Source organism: Corticium candelabrum, chromosome 11 (genome assembly GCF_963422355.1).
Source record: "Corticium candelabrum chromosome 11, ooCorCand1.1, whole genome shotgun sequence".
NCBI lineage: Eukaryota > Metazoa > Porifera > Homoscleromorpha > Homosclerophorida > Plakinidae > Corticium > Corticium candelabrum.
In genome coordinates, this window is record NC_085095.1 from 250,748 (window position 1) to 274,673 (window position 23,926).

At 40.8% G+C, this 23,926-nt stretch overlaps 2 protein-coding genes across 7 annotated transcripts; one reads left to right on the plus strand and one right to left on the minus strand.

Moving 5' to 3' along the window:
• Positions 1 to 97: 97 nt before the first annotated feature.
• On the minus strand, positions 98 to 23,866 carry LOC134186754 (neuron navigator 3-like). Of its 6 annotated transcripts, XM_062654801.1 has the most exons (35): positions 23,815 to 23,862; positions 23,715 to 23,759; positions 23,459 to 23,564; positions 23,333 to 23,395; positions 21,279 to 21,398; positions 20,946 to 21,063; positions 20,831 to 20,883; positions 16,815 to 16,887; positions 16,673 to 16,753; positions 14,972 to 16,615; positions 14,793 to 14,845; positions 14,647 to 14,721; positions 14,505 to 14,588; positions 8,329 to 8,470; positions 8,177 to 8,256; positions 7,904 to 8,001; positions 5,142 to 5,205; positions 5,002 to 5,085; positions 4,800 to 4,911; positions 4,647 to 4,708; positions 4,500 to 4,589; positions 4,345 to 4,438; positions 4,200 to 4,277; positions 3,751 to 3,815; positions 1,881 to 1,987; positions 1,751 to 1,814; positions 1,639 to 1,685; positions 1,486 to 1,581; positions 1,347 to 1,430; positions 1,193 to 1,285; positions 1,035 to 1,138; positions 838 to 959; positions 627 to 771; positions 511 to 542; positions 98 to 452 (listed from the first exon to the last, which is right to left on the minus strand). In XM_062654801.1, exons 5-35 carry the CDS (start codon positions 21,318 to 21,320, stop codon positions 297 to 299), a joined length of 4,242 nt encoding a protein of 1,413 aa, XP_062510785.1. In that variant the 5' UTR covers positions 21,321 to 21,398; positions 23,333 to 23,395; positions 23,459 to 23,564; positions 23,715 to 23,759; positions 23,815 to 23,862; the 3' UTR covers positions 98 to 296. The 6 variants fall into 6 exon arrangements, with proteins under 6 accessions (XP_062510785.1, XP_062510787.1, XP_062510786.1 ...); XM_062654803.1 differs by having other exon boundaries at positions 23,459 to 23,525; positions 23,715 to 23,866; XM_062654802.1 differs by lacking the exon at positions 23,715 to 23,759.
• LOC134186758 (homeobox protein TGIF2-like) lies at positions 13,026 to 14,220 on the plus strand. Its single transcript, XM_062654811.1, has 2 exons — positions 13,026 to 13,147; positions 13,227 to 14,220. Exons 1-2 carry the CDS (start codon positions 13,105 to 13,107, stop codon positions 14,057 to 14,059), a joined length of 876 nt encoding a protein of 291 aa, XP_062510795.1. The 5' UTR covers positions 13,026 to 13,104; the 3' UTR covers positions 14,060 to 14,220.
• Positions 23,867 to 23,926: the final 60 nt, after the last annotated feature.

Sequence of the window (23,926 nt, forward strand, 5' to 3'; positions counted from 1 at the left end):
GGAACTTGCGCACAAGTAACCTAGAGCCGTATGCACGCGTAACAGTGCGGACCTCATGCAAACGTATGAGATGTAGAAAAACACGCATTTGCTCCGCAGTTTGCATCTGTCATGTACGTGCACGTGCCTGACACAGTGCACGTGCTGAGCATGAAAATCTTACAATAGAAAGTAAGAAACCCATTCTGTATGAAGCTATCGTTCTATCCATTAAACCAACAATAATTAACTAATAATACAATAATTAACTAATAAACAGTCATTATACTCAAGATTATTGTTCACACGTAACAGAGCTAGAGCACAGACTGCACAACTTCACTTGGTGACATCTCCCTGACGGAAACTTTTCGAATACGAGATACCGACAAAGTTCTTCCATTCATTTTCCTCATTGGTTGTGGGGCTGGAGGCAACATCGGTATCCTCACCAATATGCCAAGCAATCCAGCCTAGAAACCAACAATAGATCAAAGAGAGTAAGACAAAAACCAAAAACTTTCAACGAACCATATGCTCAAGAAATCTCTCTCCACCTTCATCTAAGACAGAAAAGTAAGTCATGACTATTACCATAAACAAACAAACAAGAAGAAAGAAAGAACATTTGCAATCAATCAGCCTACATGAAGAAGGTATATTTGCATGAAGACCAAAGTCGCTTCTTTCAAGTTTCAATATTGGTAAGCTGTTGGAGTGTTCTTGCCACGGGATGCCATCTAATATCCAGCCAGCAGGATCACTGACCCAGGCGCAGTCAGCAGAATAACTCTGACAAACAACAATACAATCGTTACTACACAGCGGGCATACAAAATCAATCAAGCAATGTGTCACTTCATGAGAAGACATCCTGAAGATCATTGACAAATAAGGCAATATCATGTGATTCCACAGTAAAGTAAACCAAACTTGGATATCTACTGTGTTCATTGGACAATCAAAGAATTGACAAGGACCTGAGAGAAGACATATAGTCAAAAGACATAACACACTCAATGCTGACAACATCCACAATGTGCATACACACCCACCTCTAGGAGCACAAAGACTAGAACAACAATCCAAAACATGATTCACTCTGTGCCACACTTTGCACACCCACTCTATCGAAGCAGTGAGGTCTCTATCATCAGCACTATACAACACCATATCACATATAACACCACCAAATACACTTGAATGAGACTACCTTGTTTGAACATTAGTTTGAATAAGTCGGCGTGTTAAAAAGCAATCAAGCAAACTGTGAATTGGTTCACTGTGACACCACAGCTGAATTTGACTGCAAACAAACAAACTTGCACCGACTGCTACTCAAATGGAAAACAAACTGCACACAGTACCGCCACGTCCAAAGGTGATGTGAGAGTGGGTCTACACCAGCTTTGTGCTTGTCTGACAAAGTCATGATAGCAACAACTATAATGCTACCATCAACAATTATCAGAACATTTCACTAATCAGAGTCAGCTCAAATTCTACTTTTGGCCTGTAATAGCAGACAATGTTTCAGTCACAATCCCAAGCTGTTCAAACGATCGAACATCATCCAATATAACAGCAGCAGCACACAACTCCCTGTAGAGACATCAAGCGTATAACCAAATCAACAACACAAACTTCAAAACATCTCACTTCTGTTCTGCTTCCTTTAGAACTTGTCTTACCTTCTCCCCTGTCTCCTAATAGAAAAAACAAACTGTTGAACAACAGAATAACTAAGATCAACAAACAACAACTACAACACCATCAAAGGAAAGCTATCCATAGAAGACAAGAAGACTGCTTCGTCTGGTACATGGACACCTAACCTGAGCAATACACAACAGATCTGTTACAACAACAAATAGTAAATTGTGATATGTGTTCTTGCATACCTAACAAGACAATGCCTCACCAGATGACCAGCTAGAAATGTCTTCCCTGATGACTGAGGTCCAACAATCAAAACTTTGTGATAAGCAAGAATCAAAGCACTGTAAGCCTGCAAGCAATAATCAGTTGATTACAAGGTAATTGAACTATAGTATGATACCAGTGTGCGAAACAACGGCCGGACATCGGACATTTACCAACCGAACGAAGCATTTGTCCGGCCATTTGTGATTTCGCCAGACAGTTTGTCCGGTGCCGTAGCAGCAGGTGTGGAATTCCGTATGAGCAACCCACATCCTCGCACATCCCAGTATCATGTCAACAAACCTAATTTCCGCAATTCGTGCATGAAACAAACGCAAACAGCCACTCGCCGTACGTGTACTGTATAGCTAAATGTGAATTTTGTCAAATCCCGGATGCGGGTGCTCAAGTACACACGCTGAGGCTCCGAGGTGTGCAACAAAAATGCAGCGGACAGCCACGAGCCGTACACCGTGAACGCAGCAGGATAGGAAACTCAGAGATACTTGCGTGTAATTTTTTCTGTAGGGGCTATAACAACCTGAAGATGATTAGGTTGATAGGATAGCAAGAAGTCCTTGAACTAAGAAACTGCCACTAGCGTAGCGTATAGCATAGTAGTAGTGCATGTTCTTAGAACGATTGCAGTTTCCACGTCTAGAGGTATGGCGCATATGCGGAAGACGACGTTCCAAAACTCACTGGGTAGGACACGCCAACGGAAGTCAAAAGAAGGAGAGGCTTGCTTGCAGACCAGGCGCGCAGAAATTTACGCGAATGGGTTTGTAGCCAAGCAGCGCAGAGTCGAGGAAGCGATGAAAGTCTGTCTCTCTCTTCATTGCTATCTCAAACAATGGCCACTTTTTAGTCAGACCAGTAATTTGTCAGGTGGGTTGTACTAATTGCATGCATATGACTCTTTTATCAAAGGGATGCAACATCAAAGTGCCATCTAGAGCCATAAAACTTAGCACTTGGTCAGGCATCCTCGAGCTAGCTGCGTTGGCAAGTGTCCTTTATCAACCTGTTCGTGCAATGTATACTCCAAGAGATTTGGTTTGGTAACACAAATACATGGATACGTGTACCAACCTTGAATTACTGCGGCAACCCATGATAATTGTCATGAATTGATCCACTACAGTAACTAACCATCAACTAGATCAGAATGGGGAATCATATGCCTCCTCCAGACCACTTTGTTCCTTGTGCTTGTATATCTAGTGTGGTGGACTTAGATGCTGGAAAAAGATGTGGTGGGATCAGTGTGTGTACACATTCGCTTGAACGTGTCATTGCTACAGTCCTCGAGGTTTTGTAAGGTCTTTACTCCCAAGCAGGTGTCCATTGGACCCGGCAAGAATGTATATAACCCTTGTGGTTGAAACTTTCGGTATTTGGTCGTCTCATAGCCTCATGTTTTGAAATCAATTGCACAGAGATCAGCACTGCATAACCACCTGACTGTTAGCCAAGCCACCTCACACCTCCATCAACAGTTGTCCATCAAACTTGGCTTTATAATTCTAAGATGGTTTTAGAGAGACTAGCATTTGACAGTAGAGAAGATATTTTTGCGTTAATTTGAGATAGTTGTGTTGGGGTTGGGAAACTATAGTAGAATAGAGAAAATATATTGATAAATATATATATATATATATATATATATATATATATGATAAATTGTAAATGATAAGTAGTATTTGCCAGGATTGGAATGTCCGACCAGACATTTCTAATGTCCGGCAAATTTTAAATTGACAGGACATGATATCCAGTGGTCAGTCAAAGACTATTTCGCACACTGTGATACCATAGTATAATATAGCATAACAAATCCAAGTTTACCTGTAGAAATTGCTTTGGAATAAGAGTGCAGAAAGCCAAAGCATCGCAGCTCCCATCATCGGTACCTATCCCCACAAAACAGTTAAAACAGATTTCATATGTGACAGCTCTTTAATCATGTGACCCTAGTTACAATGCTGTACTTCTAAATACAGTAAAAAATCAGAATCTCTAATAAAATATGTATAAAACCCCATCAATTAGTAAAAGGCTCTTTAAATCATTGAAACTACACACAAAACTATGTATTTGTACAGTAGACCATAACATAAGAGAGACAGAAGATTGACAGATGTCAGTGAGTCTGTGACTATACTGTAAACAAACTTCCAGAGTTAGTGTTAGCCTCATGATAATCTCTAATCAACATAAGCAAACTATTTTAGTGTACTAGGTCTCCACTTCATTAGTATTGTGTAGAGCAATGTAAACCTAATGTGACAAAATACCTCGAAGATGAAGAATAACAGCTGCTTTGCTTCCCACTGCTGCTTCATGCGGTGATGTAGATTCATCTACATTTGTGCCTGCCATTAAGTACAGTACAGCACTGATACAACATCAGGTCTCGTGCCATGTAAAGCATATTCCTACCCACTGCTCGTTTCACATCTCCAAGCCAATAGTATGCAATACTGTAGCGATCCAATCCCAACCAAGATTTGCCATCAAGTTTGCTCAAATAGAGCTACACCAAACCAAAAGCAGTATGATGGTAAACTCACAGTGAAAATACATGTTCTTAAAACCTCAAATGTCGAGAGAACTTTTGCATCTATTGCAGTCCATGTTGCATTCACTGCAACCTGCATGGTTGCAATAGCCATTAGACGCTGGTCCTTCACAAAACTCATGCAATAAATCAGTAAAGCATACGACAACAAAATGAAAAATACTTCATAGTCTTCACCAACATGAACATAAATAGTTGTCCTCTGACTATCACTCGGCTCGTCATCTACAGAACACATTTGCATATAAACTTTACTGCTGCCTCACATATTCAGTTACAATAACATGGAACACTTAATACAAACTAAAATCAATACCAGAATTCGAAGAAGCTCGTGGAGAATACGGTCTGCTACTTGACAATCCCTTTGTACTGAAAGCTTCAGTCCCAGGTTTACTAGCATCATGAAGTACACCTGATAACTGTTCCTACCAATAACAGTACACGATAGCAAATTACAACAGCATAACATATCAATACAAATGTTGCGTGCAAATGAGCATAGCAAAGTAAGCCACCTCAAGACTTTTCACTGTGATATGCAGACTTTCAGCATCCTTCAAAGCTGTCTCGTTAGACAAAGCTAAGCGAGCTATCTCCGCCTTCAAACAAATTGTTTATACACATGACCAAATTTTTCACCAACTAATTCGTTAACCTGGGAGTCAATTAGTTGCCCCTCAAGCTGCGAAATCCCATTGAATGCCTTATCTTCCATCAGCCTACAAAGCAAACCACTCAGTATCGTAATATCTATTTACAGCCTACAATATCAAAAATGGTTTGAAATGTACTAGGCAGCTGAAAATTGCTAGCACAATCCTCAATTTCAAGCTATCCTTATAGTGTCTAGGTTTGCTTGGTTAGACTAATTTATGTCGTTTTGGAAAGGTGGTACAAAATTGGCCCATAAACTGGCAGTTGGACTGTCATTTTTCAAGTCACATTCAAATATATATACAGTGTACAACCACTGCAGGCAGCAAACAACACTTCATGAGTTGGACAAAATGTAAGGATGCCACATAATTATTAACCATGATAATTAACTAAAGTACAAGTAGTATGTATAAACTCTTGCCACTAAAAGAACTCAAAGATGCTATTCAAATTCAAACAATCAATAAAGATCATGCTCCAAATAGTGAGAAATCATTTTCTTCTTTTGCATGTAACAGTGCAAAGTAGGAGTAGGTTCCAAGGCAACGTACAATAAAAGTGTCCAAAGAAAAATGTTGCCTGAATTCACACAATTAACCTACACAAATAAATGCATCTAGTCCAGACAAATAGGCTCATTTTAATATTTCACAATTTAACCTTCTACAACAACTCTCAACGTGTTCCAATTTCATACCTTTCAAATGAACCTGCTGTCAGCATTACTACTACTGTTATCATGGTACTAAGTGCCTTGCAAACAAGAGCATGCCAGTGGAGGACACACAACTGCTTGAGTAAAACACCTAAACTTAGACTAGTTACTGTATGTCTTGACCAAATGTCTACTGATGATCGAATTACAAGCACTAGAGGCCTTAATTCTAGTAATCAGATAACACACCTGTGACAGACCAGGAAAAACAAAGTAAATTAGAACTGCCCACACAGTACACCTACAAAAACACTTGCTATTTATCATCATCAGAGAAGATAGAAGCATTCACCTAGAACACAAACTCCCACTTGCAAGTTATCTTCACCCCACAATCAACTAAATTGAGCCAAAAGGTGAGAGACTAGCTCAGAGCAACCTGACAGGGTGGCAGTGGTTGTATGTTTTAGACTAAGCCAATCCAGGTCAGCACGTGCTGGCTGGTTTAACATGCTCATGTAAACAGGACATTGGACACTGAACAATTGACCCAAGTTGGAAACTACACCCCTAAGCCATTAATTAACAAACAAGGTAGATCTATATAAGGTAGAAACTGTCCAACGCCTTATTTGCTATTAGCAAATAGTAAAGTAGCCCCAACTGCAATAGCCACATGCTAACTTTATACAGACTACTTCCAGATCCACCCACAAAAGCTGGGGATTACAGGAGATCACTAACATGGCATCCATCAACCACCTGGAACAACTAAGTGAGACTATTTGGATACCTAAAAGCACCATTAGTTTGTGTTTTCACTGTTGATAGTCATCAGGTCAGGTCAAAGGTATTCCCAATATCCCTCTTACTTTGCCTTTCTTGCTTGTTAGCAATGCAATATCAATAAATTTCACTCACAATAGAACAGTATGAGGTATAAGAACAGGCTAATAATTTTCTACAGAGTTACCACTTTTTTTTGTTTTTTTAGGCAATACAATAAGTAGCATCACTAAATGATGACAATATACTTCATTATACCCTACACATTCTTCATAGGTGGACACAAACCAGAAAGCAAAGATATGCCAATTAAATTACACAACCACTGTATTTCCTCATTTGGACATGGCTGGGTGTCCATTGCTTCTACTTCCCACACTCATACAAATGTTTACATGTACCTCAGTGCATTTCAGAGCTGTTGACAATTAAGTTGCACAAGTAAGTTCGCAATCAGTGTCAGTATCATAATATATTATAATAAGCCTTGTGTTGAAGTGTCACAAACAGGCAACCGATCACAAGGGCTAGCATCTAGCTCAGATCCCAGTAATTGTTTATTATATTGTAAGCAAATGTAGCACACATAATAAAGAATTAGATATTTCCAAATTCCTAGCGTGATCAAAGCCAGTAGAGTAAAGCAAGCACTTCAGTTATGTTAGTTCCAAATAAAAGTCAGCAAACTATAAACTGTCAGTATCACCATTAGAGAGTTTTGTTCGTTGCACAGCTAAGCAATGGCATTCAGTACCCATAACTATGACTACACACTGTATAAACCACAGTACTTGCATTCGATCTATTTCTGAAACTGTTTGAACTCGTTCTGAGTAGCTGGAACTGCTAGAACTGACAAAAACTGACACACCTCTTTCTTGGCAAAGTCCCGAAAGTGTGATGGCACACTATTTTGCAGACAGCAATACTGATAGTTTCCTGCGCAATCTATCACTCAGTTGAGAAATATTTATAGTCCATCACAAGGTCAACAAGAGGCGCTGTTAGCTGAAGTCGTTCTGGTAGTCAATGAAGCCCTAGGTAACCATTGGCACTATTTCGGTTAGCAGTTCGGGTTCACGAAGCAGATTTTTCATTCCATTTAGTTCTGGTTCTGTCAGTTCCAACAGTTGTGACACACCCATAGAAATTGAATGCCTTCCTGCTAAAGGGCTGGGACACATACAACCTGCCTGCACAACTCAAGATCACCACTAATTCAACTCTTAAGAGCTGCTGCCATCTAGACTAACCGGCACATTGGTACCCACTTATAACCAACATTATGTACACATCTCTTAGGTGACATGTTCACTTACAGACCAGATCGCTTGCTATCACAAGCAAAGTGCATTGAATGTTCAGATAAAGATGTACTAGAGGTAGACAATGTCCTTCTGCCAAATGGCAAAACAGGCTGTAAACGCAAATCAAGTAAGTTAGCATCACATACCAAGGAACGTCCTGAAGCCAATTAAATTAATTAATTAACTACTGGCATGCTACCTACTAAACCGCCACACCTGCTAGTATTAGCTTAGCTCTGTACACACAAATCTGTTTAGCTCTGTACAGACAAATGCGTATGGTACCTTCCAAGCAACTCGTTTATGCTTTCTGCTGGATATAATATCCAAAGGCTCGGCTGATTTTAGTCTGAAAACATCACTATCTAAAAATCACACCGCAGAAAAGGATTTTCTGTCAGCTTGCAAAACTATGCTAAAACATGCCAAAATGATACCTCTTTCTTGTAACCAAGTATTGTTTTCTTGGCAATTCCAATGCAAAGCAGCTGTTGGTTCATAGTTTTGCTCTAGTGCTTCATCACCACTTTCTTCTTCCAAAGATTCCAACACTGTCTTGATTTGAGCAAGTTCAGAACCCTACACAAAGGGATACCAATCAGGACGTATTCTTATCAACCTTGCCATTGGTTCTGTTCAGGCTTTTCATTCCAGATTAGAGCTTGTTGCCTTGGCTTACAGAAGACTATTCCTTAGAACAACGTTTACAACAAAATTGTGCATACATGTGGTAAATGTATAAGTCATGTTAGCATTACTGTGGCAAAGACTCTTTCCCACTTTGCCAATACTATAATTTGATACAATTACCAACAAGAACGAAAACACATATCTATATGGTACCCAATGTGCAAAACATACACTACTATTTGTACTGGCTGACCCTCTACATTTCAACAATAAAGATCTACTTCAAAAATGATCAACTGTGAACTTGGAGAATCAAGTGTTGATAAACAGCTACCTTAGAGCCTGTTATGACACCAGAACATACAATTAACGTCACCTCTAATCTTTATGCCTCAAGCTGTCAGATTACCAACGATAATTATTTTTAGTCATTGACAGCAGCTGCTAGATAACTAAAAAATCATACAAGCCCCTCTTTTCTATACTTCTGCAAATATTCCTCTCTTCCTCAAGCGACATTGACATTGAAGTCTATATGATAATAAAAACAAGCAACTACCACCAAGGTCAATGCATCATTGCAACACAGGAAGATGGCATTGCCTAGTTTAAAAGTATAAAAAACATTTTGAAAAATGGGAAAGCTGTAGGGTTGCCGTACGAAAAAGAATAGCAACAAGACCATGTAGGGTGTGCTGTGACATCTTTCATGAATTCACTCATACACACTATAAGCAATACATCATCTCTACATTGCACCATCTTCTAGATCTAAACACATAGTGTCTAGAAAATAGTGCAATGTAGGGATGATGTATTGCTCCATCTGTATGAGTGAATTCATGAAAGATGTCACAGCACACCCGACATGGTCCTGTTTCTATTCTCTTCGTATGGCAACCCTATGTCTTTCTCATTTTTTCAAAATGTTCTTATACTTGTTTGCATTCTTTTTAACTGAAAGTAAAGAAATATATTGAAAGCACGAGATATCGATAATTGACCTCAGATCAATATGTACTTATAGCTAGAGCAGTAGCTACCACATTAGCAATGTATATCACCGGCGTAGGAAGCGGGGATGGGGCTTAGGGGGGATGAAGTCTCCTCGCTCAGTGTAGGAATTTAAATTTCCTGTGCCGGTGACTTTTGCAAATCTGTTTATGGTCTGACAAGCAAGGTAGTTTTTGCTTACTCATGATGACATCCACGGTACATCCCCCTCCCTCCTCCCCCTCCCTCCTCCCCCGCTCGTGAACATCTTCCTATGCCACTGCATACGATAGTCATTGTACATTGTGACTTGCAATACAATAGTCTCACGTAAGCAGACCCTTTCCGGCCGCCGTCATACAGTACACTGGGAAGTTTGACGAGGTGAGGAAGGGTATGGCTACGTGAGACTACAGTGTACCAGCATTGGCGAAGTGGACATTGACGGTAGAAATCGACACTCCCGTGTAACAATTGGTGTAGGAAATGTGTACGTTGGATTCGGTGCAAATACAATCAGAATCTAGAGAGAAAACCTAGCGCTATCTAGCCGGCAAAAACCTTCGATTGCTGAAAGCGTTGAGGAGGGTGACAACACGTACAGTCTACATACACTGGACCAGTGTGGGCGTGTGTTCAAATGAACTGGAAGGTGTAGCGTTTGCGTTATCAAAAATTTTTACACAGGAGTCGGTCCCTCAAAGGGACCCTTGCACTGCAATGACAAATTTGAGTAGTCATGGACTTGCTCCATTGCAAGCGCAGAGGTTTGGTATAGAAATCAGCTTTGTAGCATAAACGGTTGATAACGGTACCCGCTCTTACAGGAAGAACTGAACACAAACTCAACCCTACATACTAACGCGGTTGCGCTGGTGATACAAGAAAAGAATTAAGCAAAAGTTCTACTCATTTAGTCAGATGTAGCCCTTTGCAAACGTCCAAATTTCATTAGAACCATAGGTGATCCAAATCATTAATGTACTAATTATTAATGACTGAGACTGCATGCATGGCAGTACCAGCACTTTGCTGATTTTCAGCAAAATCTCCATTGCTGCCCTTATCTATCAGCCAACTGCATGAACAACGCACATACCAGTGATATTAGTGTCTATCGTCTGTTGCTGGGAAATGCTTCTCGCAATCACCCAAGGTAACAAATGGTCCAATGTTTACAAGGTCTGTCTGGCTTCCTGGTGAAGACCCCTTTGCTAATAGCTCCACTCAGGCATGTTGTCTTTCTCATACTTTTCCTTCCACAGTTTCCATGCCTTCCAACAGAACTTCTTGTTTTCAGATGGATCCAGCTTCCAGAGAGCCGGCTTCAATGATACCACTGCTAGTATCGTCCTACAATACCATATTCATCTGTAATAATGTCCTGGGCGTCTAGAAAAGAATTTTTTTCCGGGCGTACACTAGAGCATGGGCATTATTTTGGTCCTAGGCGTATACATGGTCGCAAAATGCAGTCATTTGGCCAGTCATCATTTAGACACTCAAAGACAGAAATACCACAAATGCTTGCAATTATCTGTTTGCAAGATCAAAGGTACTGGACCATCGATCAGCATAGACGTAGAAACTATACCCACACATGCAAAGCAGAGTCGTCGCCCTGAAGCCCGGCAACAGCATCAGTATCATTAATTGCACCAAAGAAATGAGTCTAGCGGTAAGCACTTTCACTCAAAACTGACACCATGCAGCTCATCAAACACGCACACTGACGGAGACAGATGTTCTGCAGACACCATGTTGTTTATTCTGTGCATGCTTGTCTGGGAGTTTACTCGAGCAAGGGCGTATACTTGGGCATCGGTGCTTTTCGGGCTGAAAGCTCTGACCTGTTGCACCTGGGTGTATATACGGGCATGGGCGTTATTTCAGTATAGCCGTTATTATGGGCAAATACAGTATGTCCCAAGTTGGAAAATGAAGAAGGAAGTGTTTCTTTATGATCCAAACAAGGTGGATTAAAACATTACAGTGATTATTACACGATAGTAGCTCTTCTTCACTTCTCCACTCGCCCATTCCCCTAACAGATATTGTAAAGTCACCAATAAAAACCCACCCTTAAATGAAAGCCCCTTTTGAATAGTAGCTGCATTTTGGCTGTGGCTTATGCAGACATTAATTAAGTCAAGGCTTTATTGGCAACTCTATGGTAGTTGACAGATCCCAGACAAACTTCCAATACTCCCTCTCCTCAACCCTCCCCCACTTGCAAAAATATTTCATTTAGAAAAAAGAACATGGTTATACCATCAGACAGCTCTAAGAAGTAAAGCAATTTTAAACCTTTTTATCTGTTGAACTAATATATATGTTTTAGCTACACCAGTTGCTTACAACATCCTGTTACATGCAACCACTCAACCACAGCTCAGTGGGCGGAGAAAAATTAGCATAATAGGGAAAAGGCAAAGAGAAAACAACCCCTATAACTTACCCCACAAGGCATACCAAAAGAAGTTTTGACACTTTGAATACATAGAACATATGTTGTTATAAAGGTTATCTCTCTTATTGTGACAATCATAGGCTGTCAATTAGACAAATGTTCCTAAACCAACACAGCTAATAAGTATACAAGCCCTGAGAGCCACATGACCACACTTATCTGTTGCCCAACAATGGACTAGCAGAATATCTCAAAACAATGCTGTACACTGTTGGAACTACACCATTCCTGAGTTTGACAAGCATAATCAGAGTAATAATTTGCATTCAAATATGGTACTTTACAGCACAGACAGCTCATCAGTATCAATCTGTGCATAGTTTCACTCCTCATAGGGTTTGACAAATGTATGACAAGATCTCATTAGTTATCTATACACCCTCTTTCTGATACCTAACTAAACAGCTTCCAAACTTGTGGGTACCATGTCTTCGAAAACAGTCAAAAGAAAGCACTAACACAACATCAATTACAGAGAAGAAAAGAACTATGCTCACCACATGCGCATGCTCCTCCATATCACTGCATAATCAGAGAATGCGAGCATCTACACCTATCAACCTTTTTATCTATTTACAACAACTCATGTGGTAACTGTGTTTATCCAATACTGTTTTTTTCGAGAGCTATCACAAATTCAAGACAACTTGAGGTACAGATGAGAGCGCCGTTTGACCACAGCACGTGCAGCTTGTCAAATATGATAGAAACAATGGAGTCCTTCACAAGACACATTGCAGGCGCCATCTTTAAAGACCAACCCACCAGCCCACAACTTCTAAGAAAGCTAGTGATACAACCGATCAGAACGCAATAACACGTCCTTGTCACCGTTCTAACACGACATCACGCCACACCAATGTCTCCTGACCTGCGTCCAGTCCTACCACACGCGCCGGATATGTCAACTGCACCTATCATTGTATACCATAGACCAATCAGCATGGTCGTGTACCGGCAAAACAGCCTAAAAGACCGTAACTCCGCCTTCACGTCGCTGTTACCTGTGAGCTGTCAAACAGGAAAAGCAATCCTAAAGCAACTGTGAGTCATTTAGTGTCCTCCGCACGTCTGCCTATTGTCTTTTGTGCTGGAGCCGCCATCCGTAAGACTGACAGCGATGTCGGAGGAGCCAGGCACGAGTAGCAAGCGATACCGTCAAGGTAGTATGCATCTCTTCTACTTTCCTGACAGCAAATGATTGTAAATATAGCAAATGTTTCCGGTGCTGGTTTCTGCCAGATGAAGATGATGACGGTTCAGAGCCACAAAACGGCGACATCAGCGACAACGATGCGTCAGAAAACAACGCTAAAGACGCCAGACCTCACTCCAAGAAACGGCGCTCGACTCTCTCTAAAGACGCAGTGGCCACGCTGCGTTCGTGGCTTTGGGAGCATCGTTTCAACGCCTACCCTACAGAAGCAGAGAAGCGCAAGTTGTGCGAGCAGTGCGGGCTAACTATGGTGCAGTTGTGCAACTGGTTTATCAACGCGCGTCGTCGCACACTACCAGAGATGATTCGAAGGGAAGGCCGAGATCCAGCAAGATACACTATGTCACGCCGTTCTGGAGACGGCTCGTCGGTGCACCACCAAGACGACCAACTACAATCGGCAGAGCAAGCGCTAAGTGAGATAGCAGCTCTACATTCCAACGCTAATAGTCCCGTGCCTCTCAACTACCCGCTCTCGTTTCCTTTGCCATCAACCAGTGATTCAACTCGACAGGATGACGGCTCAGGCGCCACTGTCACTTACAACACGCCACCGTTCCTACCGCTTCCGAGAGCTCTCCGAACATCAAACGGTCATCATGTACCGCCCTCTCCTGTCATGTTCGATCCTCCCCCTGCTTACTATCTTCACTATCCAACTCCGATGGTTGTGCTGCCAGCAGCGGTATCTCTGCCGTATACGGCTGTTTGTCCCCCTCGCATGTCACTCATGAACTCCGGGAATGGGAGTGATCAGAGCAGATCGTTTTTATCCACATCGATGCCAGCTGGTGTCCGAAACAGTTTCCAGATGTTGTGCGATGTCGCACTCAAAGAGGGAGGATTTCCCAACAAATAGTAACAGGAACAGACGAGAGAAAGGAGGATGCACAGTGATCACGTACAGACTAGAGTAATAAGAAAGTAACCTGTTTCTTGAGTTTTACCTGGCTACATATCTAGAGCCTGTTTGTAGTCGTTTCTGTTCTCTGTTTTATATTGAGCTCTTACCAAACCAATTGTGTGTAACCTTGTCTCACTCACTCACCATTCTGATATCCCCCGTTGACAGAGATCTCCTGCTATATCGCTTCTTCATGGCCGTAATGCTCTACACTGAAATGCTACCACACACACACACAGGACACCACCTGCTAAACTGGCACATGGTCCCAGATCGCAAACGTCAAAAAACAGCACTACTTAGCTACTAATCAGATTATGAAATACTCTCTATTAACTAATGCCACATGCTAATGCCACATTCTTCAAATAATAGGATGCCAAACGTTTTTACCCTTTACCTTGGATTGAGATTCTTCCACTACTTTTCTCAGTTGTCTCTGTAAATGCCCCATGTGTTGTTGATATGTGACCATCTTGTCAATCTGTTGGAACAATAAGGTAGCAACTTGTAGGCAATGACAGATGCACCAACAAACTGACACTCGATTCGAGCTGGGAGGTGAGATTGCTTGCTCTGCTGTCTGCAAACTCGAGCTCTCGTCGTAGCCGTCTAATCTGATATATACAAGAAAACATACTACACAGTTTTCATCAAGTATTCTATGGATTGGATAAGACAAGCCTACAGTAATATTGGTTTCTGCAGTTGTCTGTTCTTTGTTTCTTCTCATAGATTCACCTAAACACATGCACCTCCATCATTACAGCAGAGCTATATTTCTACACTGCTGGGCTGCTTTAATGACATCCTAACATGAGCAAGAGACAGTACTACAACTATAACTACATATGATAGACTGCTTACCACCAACTCTTTCTCCAGCAGGAAGTCCTGCACCAGGTGACTTGTTACTACTGCTACTTTCAGGCAGGGATCCTCCAAATTTAGCATAACTGAAACTGTGTGGTGAACCATAAGACGTTTGACGTTGTGGCTTTTCTATGCTCCTGTCACTCGACTGTCTTACTGTATTTGCTGCTGGTGATTCACTGACATTATCATCTTGTATTCCAGAGAGTGGAGTCTTGCTAGCCTTCGATGCCGCCACTTCTGTTGATTGGCAGCTGGCCCGGTGATGAGACGTCTCTGCTGTGGTAAGTGATAGGGAAGCAACAAGACTGTCACTGTCACTGCCACTGTCACTGAACGGCTGATCGTCAGCCTTTAGACTAGCAATTTCAGATGCGGTGCTATCACTATCATTATTTAAGTCAATTGTAGTCTTGTAATGGTCCTTTGCGGATTCCAATTTAACTATCTGTTTAGTCACAATTGGAGAATGGGCACTTATGGTTTGCAGTACTGGAGCATGGACATTGAAATCACATTGTCCCAATTCAGACTGTCTATCATGAAAAGATGCACTAAGGTCTGTCTTCACAAGTTCAGTAGTTATTTCCTCTAGATGTGAATCACACGTTACACCAGAAACATCTCTTTCTGGCTGCATACTGTTTGGCTCAGCAGCAAGTATTGTTGTGGCATTACTGGCATCTTGTGGTACCTCCAGACACATGGTTTTTATAGATGCCTCACTAGGCTGACATACTTGATATGACATTAAGTCTAAAGACGACGATCTTCCATGTTGTGGTGTCTTTGTCAAGTCAACTGCCTCCAAACTTTTCCTTCTCTTGTTTGACCTATGAAAACCATTCCAAGAAGAAGAAAATCGTGATCGATCTAAATCATCTTGCTCTTTGGAATCATGTTTCTCAACTTCTGAGATTGCATTTACTACAAAACCACTCTTTGTAAGTCCTAGTTCTTGAGACAAAGAGCTGGAGCTGGCATTATCATGGGCACTATCATGATAACAATTAGACTGCAACATCCAAGCAAGGGTACCTTGATGCCCGTTTGATCCAGGTGTTGAAACAAAGTTGTCTCTTTCAGGTACACAACTGATATCAGCTGCACACATCATTTCACTCACATTCCAAGAATCATTGCATTTTTGTAATGATTGAACAGCACAAGACTCCTTTTGCTTTACTCTTCTCATTGGAGATCTCTTGGAAGTCACAAAAATTCCACTGGCATCATTGGCAAAAACTGATACAGTTGTAACTTGTTCAGTTCCCTGTGCTTGGTAGCCACCTGACATAATTTTGCCCTTCTTATCCCCTATCGAGATACCTACACCAACTGCAGAAGGCTGAAGCAGTCTTGGCTTCGGCTTTGACTCATGGCTGTTTTCCGCTAGCTTTTCAAACGCTTCACGTGCTGCAGTAACAAAAGATGAACTACGAGTTAATGGAAGACGTTTTACACCAGTAGAATGGATCACTGATGACGATGAAATGGCTGATGACAACGAATGTCGTCTCTCATTCTGAGTCTTTGGTACCACCTCTTTTTGCACATTCTGCAAAGTGCCAGTAGTTCTCCTTCTGCTGGGAATAGGGAGCTTAGTCTTAGAAACACGATTCACTCCGTGTGCACTTGCTATAAAACAACAAATTTCCAACACCTCTACCTAGACCTGTCCAAATGTCTACATACCCGTCGTAGAGATACCGTCTTTCAGTTGCCGTAGACTATCCAACAACTGGACAATGCCTTGCCGATTACCCTCAAGAATACCTATCAAGAGCATAATCAAACAATGCCAATTCCCATATAGTCGCTGACTATAATGGCTCACTTTGAGGAGTCACTTTGCTTACAGGAAATCCCCGGTCTCTAACAAACATGAGAACAGTCCCCAAATTCTGTACCTAGTACAAGAATTTAATATAGCCAGACAACACCACAGACCAAGAAACAAACTCACAAGGCCTTTCACATAACACTGACCAGAGTACTAACCTAGCTACCTCTCCAGACAGTAAAAAGAAGCATCTCACAAACTTTATGGAGGGAACAAAAAATAGTGGCATTTGCAATTCCAGGTTTGTCTCATTAACTTAATCATGTGGCTTTGCAGTTTATTGGTTCATGAAATAATAGCAGCACTTGTAGTCCAAGTGAAAATAATAAGCACAAAGAAATCCCACTGTCACAGAGCATTGACGATTTTCGAGAGTCACCGTTTCCAACACATTTCAATGCAACTAGCATACACACTAGTTGACTTGCAACTTGACTAAAAAGTAATCAGCTGCAGAGTTCTAGCCAGGTTTTCAATAAAGCGTGGTGGTTGGGCGGGTTTCCTAAAAGGGGCGTGGTCTTTGTAAGGGGTATGGTTTTGACGTGTTATGGTTTGTCGAAAACGTAGCCCCCATGAGTTTTTGTGACTTCCTCTGCTTATTAATATTCAACCTAGTCAGAATAACTTGGCTGTTTTTAGGATGATCTTTGGGGAAAGAGAATTAACTGTTTGCATATCAATATTTTGTAAGTGACAAGTATGTTTATATAGAAATGCCACATTGTCATTCAATTATGATGCTTTAATTTAGTCATCATGCTTTGCAATACAATCTGTTAGAGCATACAGCACACAGAAACAAGAGCACAGTAAATAGCACAGTAAATAGCACAGTAAATAGCACAGTAAATAGCACACCTGCTGGAAGCCATAATTAGCACTCTCAAAGTGAACAATGAGGAGTGCAAACTTGTGTTTCCTACGTAGTGAACTCAGCCACTAATTCCAACTGCAGTGTTTGTTCACATGGTGTGGTGGGCATCTCATTTTGAGAAGTAAAGCATGGGGGCTTAGCGTGTGGCCGCCCACCACACTTACTATGCCTGGCTAGAACTCTTGAGCTGTAACTGAAAACACTAAGTTAAATATTTCCAGTGATATATCGTTGCCAAGAAAATGCTTTCAGATCATGCTCTAGCTATGACACATTCTCCATCCCAACCAGCACAAGCAGTTCAAACTCAATCAGGTTGCTGTAATCCTATGTCCAATAGCTACATTCTTACTCTAGATCTGGGGTTGGCTAAACTTTGCCTCATAACATGACTGAACTGATGAAACGTCTATGCAGGTTACTATGAAGTGTGATATACCTATTCAGTATTGTGTGGAACTTTGTTGAGAAACTGCACACATAATCGGTTCCTGATTGAAATAAGATCTGGGGTGCATTAATTAATTAATTAAGTGAACACCTTTACCATCTTGAGCATCTTCATATCAGAAAGAAACAGATGGCACTTTCATATCAGGAACAGACTGCATGGCACCCTCATATCAGAAAAAGTACATAGAAAATAGTTTTGTTATTCCATCACCCTCAAGTAGGCTTATCCAAACTTTCCCAATGACCACTTATGCTTTGCAATGTACACCATCTGCACAGTTTTAATTTCCTGATAACATTTTGATTTATATATTAGACAAACAGTGCCTTGTTTATGTATTCCAATCATCACAACCTAGAATACTACCAATCAAAACTCCACAACAGCAAACAAAGTCCCCTACTCATTGGCAATTACAAATTAAGGAACTGCTTGATATCAATAGTCAACTATCACAACAAACAGCATGCTGAAATACAGACCTTGATGTGATGTAGTCCATGCCTAAAGTTCCTTTGCATGATCAAATAAATTGATATGAAAAACGTAACCCATTTTACAAATATGTGCTTTCTGTTATTGAGATCAAGGCAGTTTGTTTCTCTTGTCTGAAAAAAATATAGCGTCTTGCTACGCTTTGGACAAGTAAGTCAGCAACCACCTTACAAGTAACTGTCTTGAAGTTGAGTAGGGTAACATATGCCCATTTAATATCTAGTTGCTTACGTATATTAAATGGGAATAAATATACATTCTGTTAGATGTGGCTATTCATGTTCCTTGTGTCATCATAGGCCACAAGAGCTCCAGTCAAGGAACTTTGCAAGATAACGTACAAGGAACTTAAAGATTCAAAAAATCAAAGATTTCACACTTTGGAATGAGTCTTCATTGTCATAAAAGCAATAGACTACTAGACACGTTGACTCCTTTAGACTGCAGAATTTGTTAGAAAGCAAGAATGCATTAGTTTACGTCATCCTCTGTAGCCACTTTCATATGGACAACTATGTGTACTGGTGTATAGCTGAAACACAACAGTCTAAGACTCTTCTTTGACTAATAAAATAGCATCAGCAAACATGTGCTTAAAATTACAGATAAGCAATACTGTTCAACTAGAATTCTGGGTCAACATGATTCTCTAGACTACACCACTCTACTTGCTGAATGCTGAACTGTACAATTGCAGCAGTCTCCACCAAAATTTATCATCTCTGAGATCCAAACACCCTTTAGTTGCAATGCTAATTTTAAACTCAACCATAAAAATAACTTTTGTCATCAAAAGTCCAATGAGATGCTAGCCATCTTGGACACGTATGATGTTCACTGACAGACACTTTACTTTGCCTATGTTTCCACATATTATGACAAAACAGTAATCTCTGCTTGTCCGTTTCTGTAGCCAGCTAATACAAGGCAGTTGTGACAAAGTACGAACTTAAATTCATCTAAACTTTCAACCTAACCTAGAGTATGAGCTTGGCAGTCTAGCTGTTTTGTGCAGCGGGGTATGAAGTAAAAAAATTAAGCAGCATGATAATAATCTCTGTTTGCAGCAGCTCACCTTGTTTGAATTGTTTTAATTAATCATTTCTACACATACTAAATGTTATTGTAGATTGACTATACCTTTCTCACTTAAAAAAGAAAACAATCAAGGTACAATGACATGTAATAGCAATGCGCAAAAAAGGAGTTGTTTGTTGGATGAGAAGGTGAGTTGGGAGTCTTACTCTACAGTAAGAGAGTCTTACTCTACAGTAAGGGAGTGATAAATGACCAGTAGGAATTTAATCAAACCATTAATTAATTAATACAATAATTTTGCAAACATCAGCAAGGAGGCTTAGAGCGTTCTATTGGGCTCTTTCAGCCTCTTCCAGCACAGAGCTGGAAGAGGTTGGAAGAAGGGCGTGCTCTTCCAACCAGAAGCAGAGTTGGTAGAGTTGGCTCTTCCAACTATAGCAGCAGAGCTGTAAAAGTTGGAAGAAGAGCATGTACATGGAGCTTCTTCTGGAAGAGGCTGGAAGAACCCAATCGAACCCACCCTTAATAACAATACAACTCACTAAATCATATAGAATCTACTGGAATCACATTCACCATTTGAATAGACATACTGAGCTGACTCATGCCCACAAAATTTCAAAGATTGTATGTGGCTCCAATTAACACAAACATGTCAAACTGTTTCCAGTTCCATGAAGAAGACTCATTACAAAACACGCAAGCACTTCCCTAGTTTCGAGTTTCAAATTCCATATTGAATTCTGCATGCAAAAAGCAACCTCAGATCCATCCACTGTACCAGCACACTGAATATATGCTATATAGGCAGCCATAGGCAACAGTAAATAACAATTTGAGCAAGCTCAATCCAAACATAACAACAAGAAGTGCTGTCACTTTGGTTCAGTAAGTGTCCAATAAACACGTGCAACTGACAGGTACAGGTGGTATGTGTCTTTGTTCACATACTAGAGCTCACACCTGTACATGTACAAGGTATCAACTACACCCTAGTACACTACCTACAAACAAATCACTCATTACACTTTCAAGGAATCAATGAATACAGTAACACCTAGAGTAGTATGACATCACCATCATCACAGGCTACTTTCTCACACACAGATCAACATTCCCGTCAAGGACATCAGCAAAGTAAACACTAACCTTCTGTATTCTTGACGAAGGTTGACGATAAATAGCCGGTAACTTCGTACGCGCTACAACACCAACAACCCTGGACTATAGTTCACACAATAGAAGTTACACATACCAGACGTACCGAGACATTCTACCAACGCAGCTAGAACAGCGCCATCAGCCAAATCCACTCTCACGTCTTGCACCTTCAGCTGCAAGTCGTGCTGCCGTAGTACAGCGTTTACCCAATCGACCCAAACCTGTAGATAAGACGTAATATGACAGCAAATACATTGAATAAATAGCGCGTGTGACAGCCCATGCAACAGCTGCACGTAGTTCCTCTACTCTCATTACATTGCATAGTCAAAGCTTTTTGTTAGAGACTAGAAGAATGCCGAACCTAGAGGATACAACCCCAACGATGGAGACTGGCAACGTATGCGAGGTGTAAAGTCGCGACATCGTAACTTACCTGTAGGTCGGCTGCACTGCTACCTTGTCCTGCAACATTCATTGTAATGAAAAGGCTGCATGCAGGACCGTCGGCACGGCACTGGTCTCTCCTTTCTTCGCAAACGTACGCTAAATAAACCTGGTAGCACAGAAGAGAAAATAATGAAAGCTGCCCGGAAACGCTAACTAGAAAAAGAAATGTGCGCGTGCGTACTTAATTAATTAAGCATGCTTGCTCGGCCTTCTTCCTGCTCTTTTCCGGGCCTAAAACACAACTTTTCTGTCGGCATGAGAACTGCCTACGCAAAATTATTAAATACCAGCGAGTGTCTGACGTTGTCACGTGAACAACACTAACAGAAGACAGATGTAAAAATCACAGCCAAGACCACAACCTGTTGTTACATTAATTCTAACTACTGTCGACGTCTCTAGCGTAGGTTCTCTAAAATAGGTGAATTTTAATTCTGGCCAGCACTTCAAAAACTGCTTCAACGATAACTTTGAACGTTAGCATGAGTCCTAGTATTTAATTAAGCCACATGCCAATTAAACTACAGGCAACTAACTATAGTAAGCAACTAGAGAGCAGTGACCATACTATATCTGCAAAGCCACAGTAACTCTGGCCCCTAGGAAGCATTTCACCAAGTGGTCCGGCCTAATGCGCGCTAAAAGGATGTGATCCAAAGATAATGCCCAAGACAGCAGTCGTCCAACATACAATAGTACTTAATTAATGTATTGCACAAAGGGTTCTTAAAACTCTCGTTTACCAACAATTGTAATACCTATACTTGGCTACGCAACATGACCTCCCTTAGCTAGATAGCAATTAATACATTGGGTCAAGCTCTCTAGTATACTTTCCCTATTAGTTATTTAATCACCTATAGTTTCAACATAAAGTTTCGGCCATTAATCACCGACTGTCCCAAGTACAGTTTTTGAAAGATGGTGTGGCCTAGAACAGACCCACAGAACCGGCTTCTATGGACCTGAAATAGGTCACTGGTGAAAGTTTACTCTAGAAAAAGTGGTCTGGCCATGGCTGGACCGGCTCCTATGGCCCTGCAGTTAGCTTTGTTTAGCAATTAGGCAGTTGCTGTGACAACCAAGGCAGTTACTCAAACACTAAAGCAAACTCAACAAAGCATGCAGCCACTAATTATGAAAGCACTAGAACAAACTCACCGTTTTGTAAAGATTATGCTAAGACTGATGCAAGAACATCATTCAAGATCAAAATCCACATTCATTTCATTTTAGTGATAGTCCACCAACTACAGCATTTAGTTTATAATACTTATTAAGTGGGAACAATTCATGATCTGATAAAAAAGTAGAAAAACACAAGCACTGACCATGTAACAATTTAATATTAACAACTTGATGTATATATGTAAAGCCACCTACCCTTGAAGTTGTTGACACAACAGACTGTCAACTATACATTTAGGTTGCTCAAGCACTCTTTGCTATTTCAAATTTCATCCACTACACAAATGCAGTCGCACAGTCTATTGCTATTCTACTGCTATATTTCAGGTTTGAGATCCAAATGAGTACACACAGTACTGTCACAAGTATACTACAATCTTATTGTCGTAAAACCTACAAATACACCAACTGAACTATGTAGGTAAGATCCTAACTAAAGTTAATGACACAACATACTCACCTTACAGCCTTTTCATAATATCAATTATTAGCTAACCAATGTCTTTATCTGTGGCCCTGTACGTGTAGCCTCGAACTTCCAGACCAGAGTGGTCTGGAAATTCGAGAGTACTGTACCTGTTGCCAGTGTTCAAGATCACTGGTGTATGAATTAGCAGGAGGCCTTGTTCAAGAAGTATTTGATTACTATCTACAGTATTTACTAGCTCAGCAGAATATCTCTTGCATGCTGTAGTAGCATGTGTAAAAACTGTGTTGTGCATTAGATGTGATATGTCTATATGAGTAGGTACACCTGCAAGTTTGTAAACACAGTTTGACACAAACTAGTCTAAAAATAACTACCTTTGGTATGTCAAACATTCGAAGATAAAAGAAACTTATCTTGCTTACTTGTTTGCATTCATCATGGTTAGTGTGTACAATTTCATCATCTTAGATCTCGATTTCAAATTCCTGTGGAAGATATCACATGGAACAGTTTCAGGAAGCAAAAAATTCGAGCATCCTGCATCTCACTGAAAGTCCATGATACATAGTCTTGTCGCATACCATGATGTCCATCAGTTTGTTCAAGCTCTTGACACTAATCCATATATGAAAACCGTTGTACATACCTTTGTTTCTAAATTAATTAATAAATCAAACGCACACGCACTCACTCACACACCAACGAACACCTACAACAACCAATCATGCACACATGATCACCAAAAGCACATACAGTGCATGCACACAAATACATGCACTCGCGCTATACAGACTGGACTCGAACCAAAAGAATCGAGAGAGAGGAAACGAAAAAGAATAGTTCTTGTAACTGCAAAGGGGACAAGTACAGTGCTACGGTTTCCTCTACATTGATTACTACATACACCGTCCTTTTCTGCTCTGCCACAGTGACGACAAACACCTACCAGTAGCTATCTAAAGACGTTATACGGGAGCTCGGTACCAAAAGCAACTGTGATATCAAAAAAGGGAGGG

Excerpts from the sequence above, each read along its gene's own strand:
- LOC134186754 (XM_062654803.1), bottom strand. The coding sequence starts at position 21,320 with ATGAATGTTGCAGGACAAGGTAGCAGTGCAGCCGACCTACAG. Across the intron at positions 14,846-14,971 it reads TGCTGGAGAAAGAGTTGGTG|GTGAATCTATGAGAAGAAAC; the intron begins GTAAGCAGTCTA and ends GCATGTGTTTAG. Across the intron at positions 4,278-4,344 it reads AGATGTGAAACGAGCAGTGG|GCACAAATGTAGATGAATCT; the intron begins GTAGGAATATGC and ends ACTTAATGGCAG.
- LOC134186758 (XM_062654811.1), top strand. The coding sequence starts at position 13,105 with ATGTCGGAGGAGCCAGGCACGAGTAGCAAGCGATACCGTCAAG. Across the intron at positions 13,148-13,226 it reads TAGCAAGCGATACCGTCAAG|ATGAAGATGATGACGGTTCA; the intron begins GTAGTATGCATC and ends GGTTTCTGCCAG.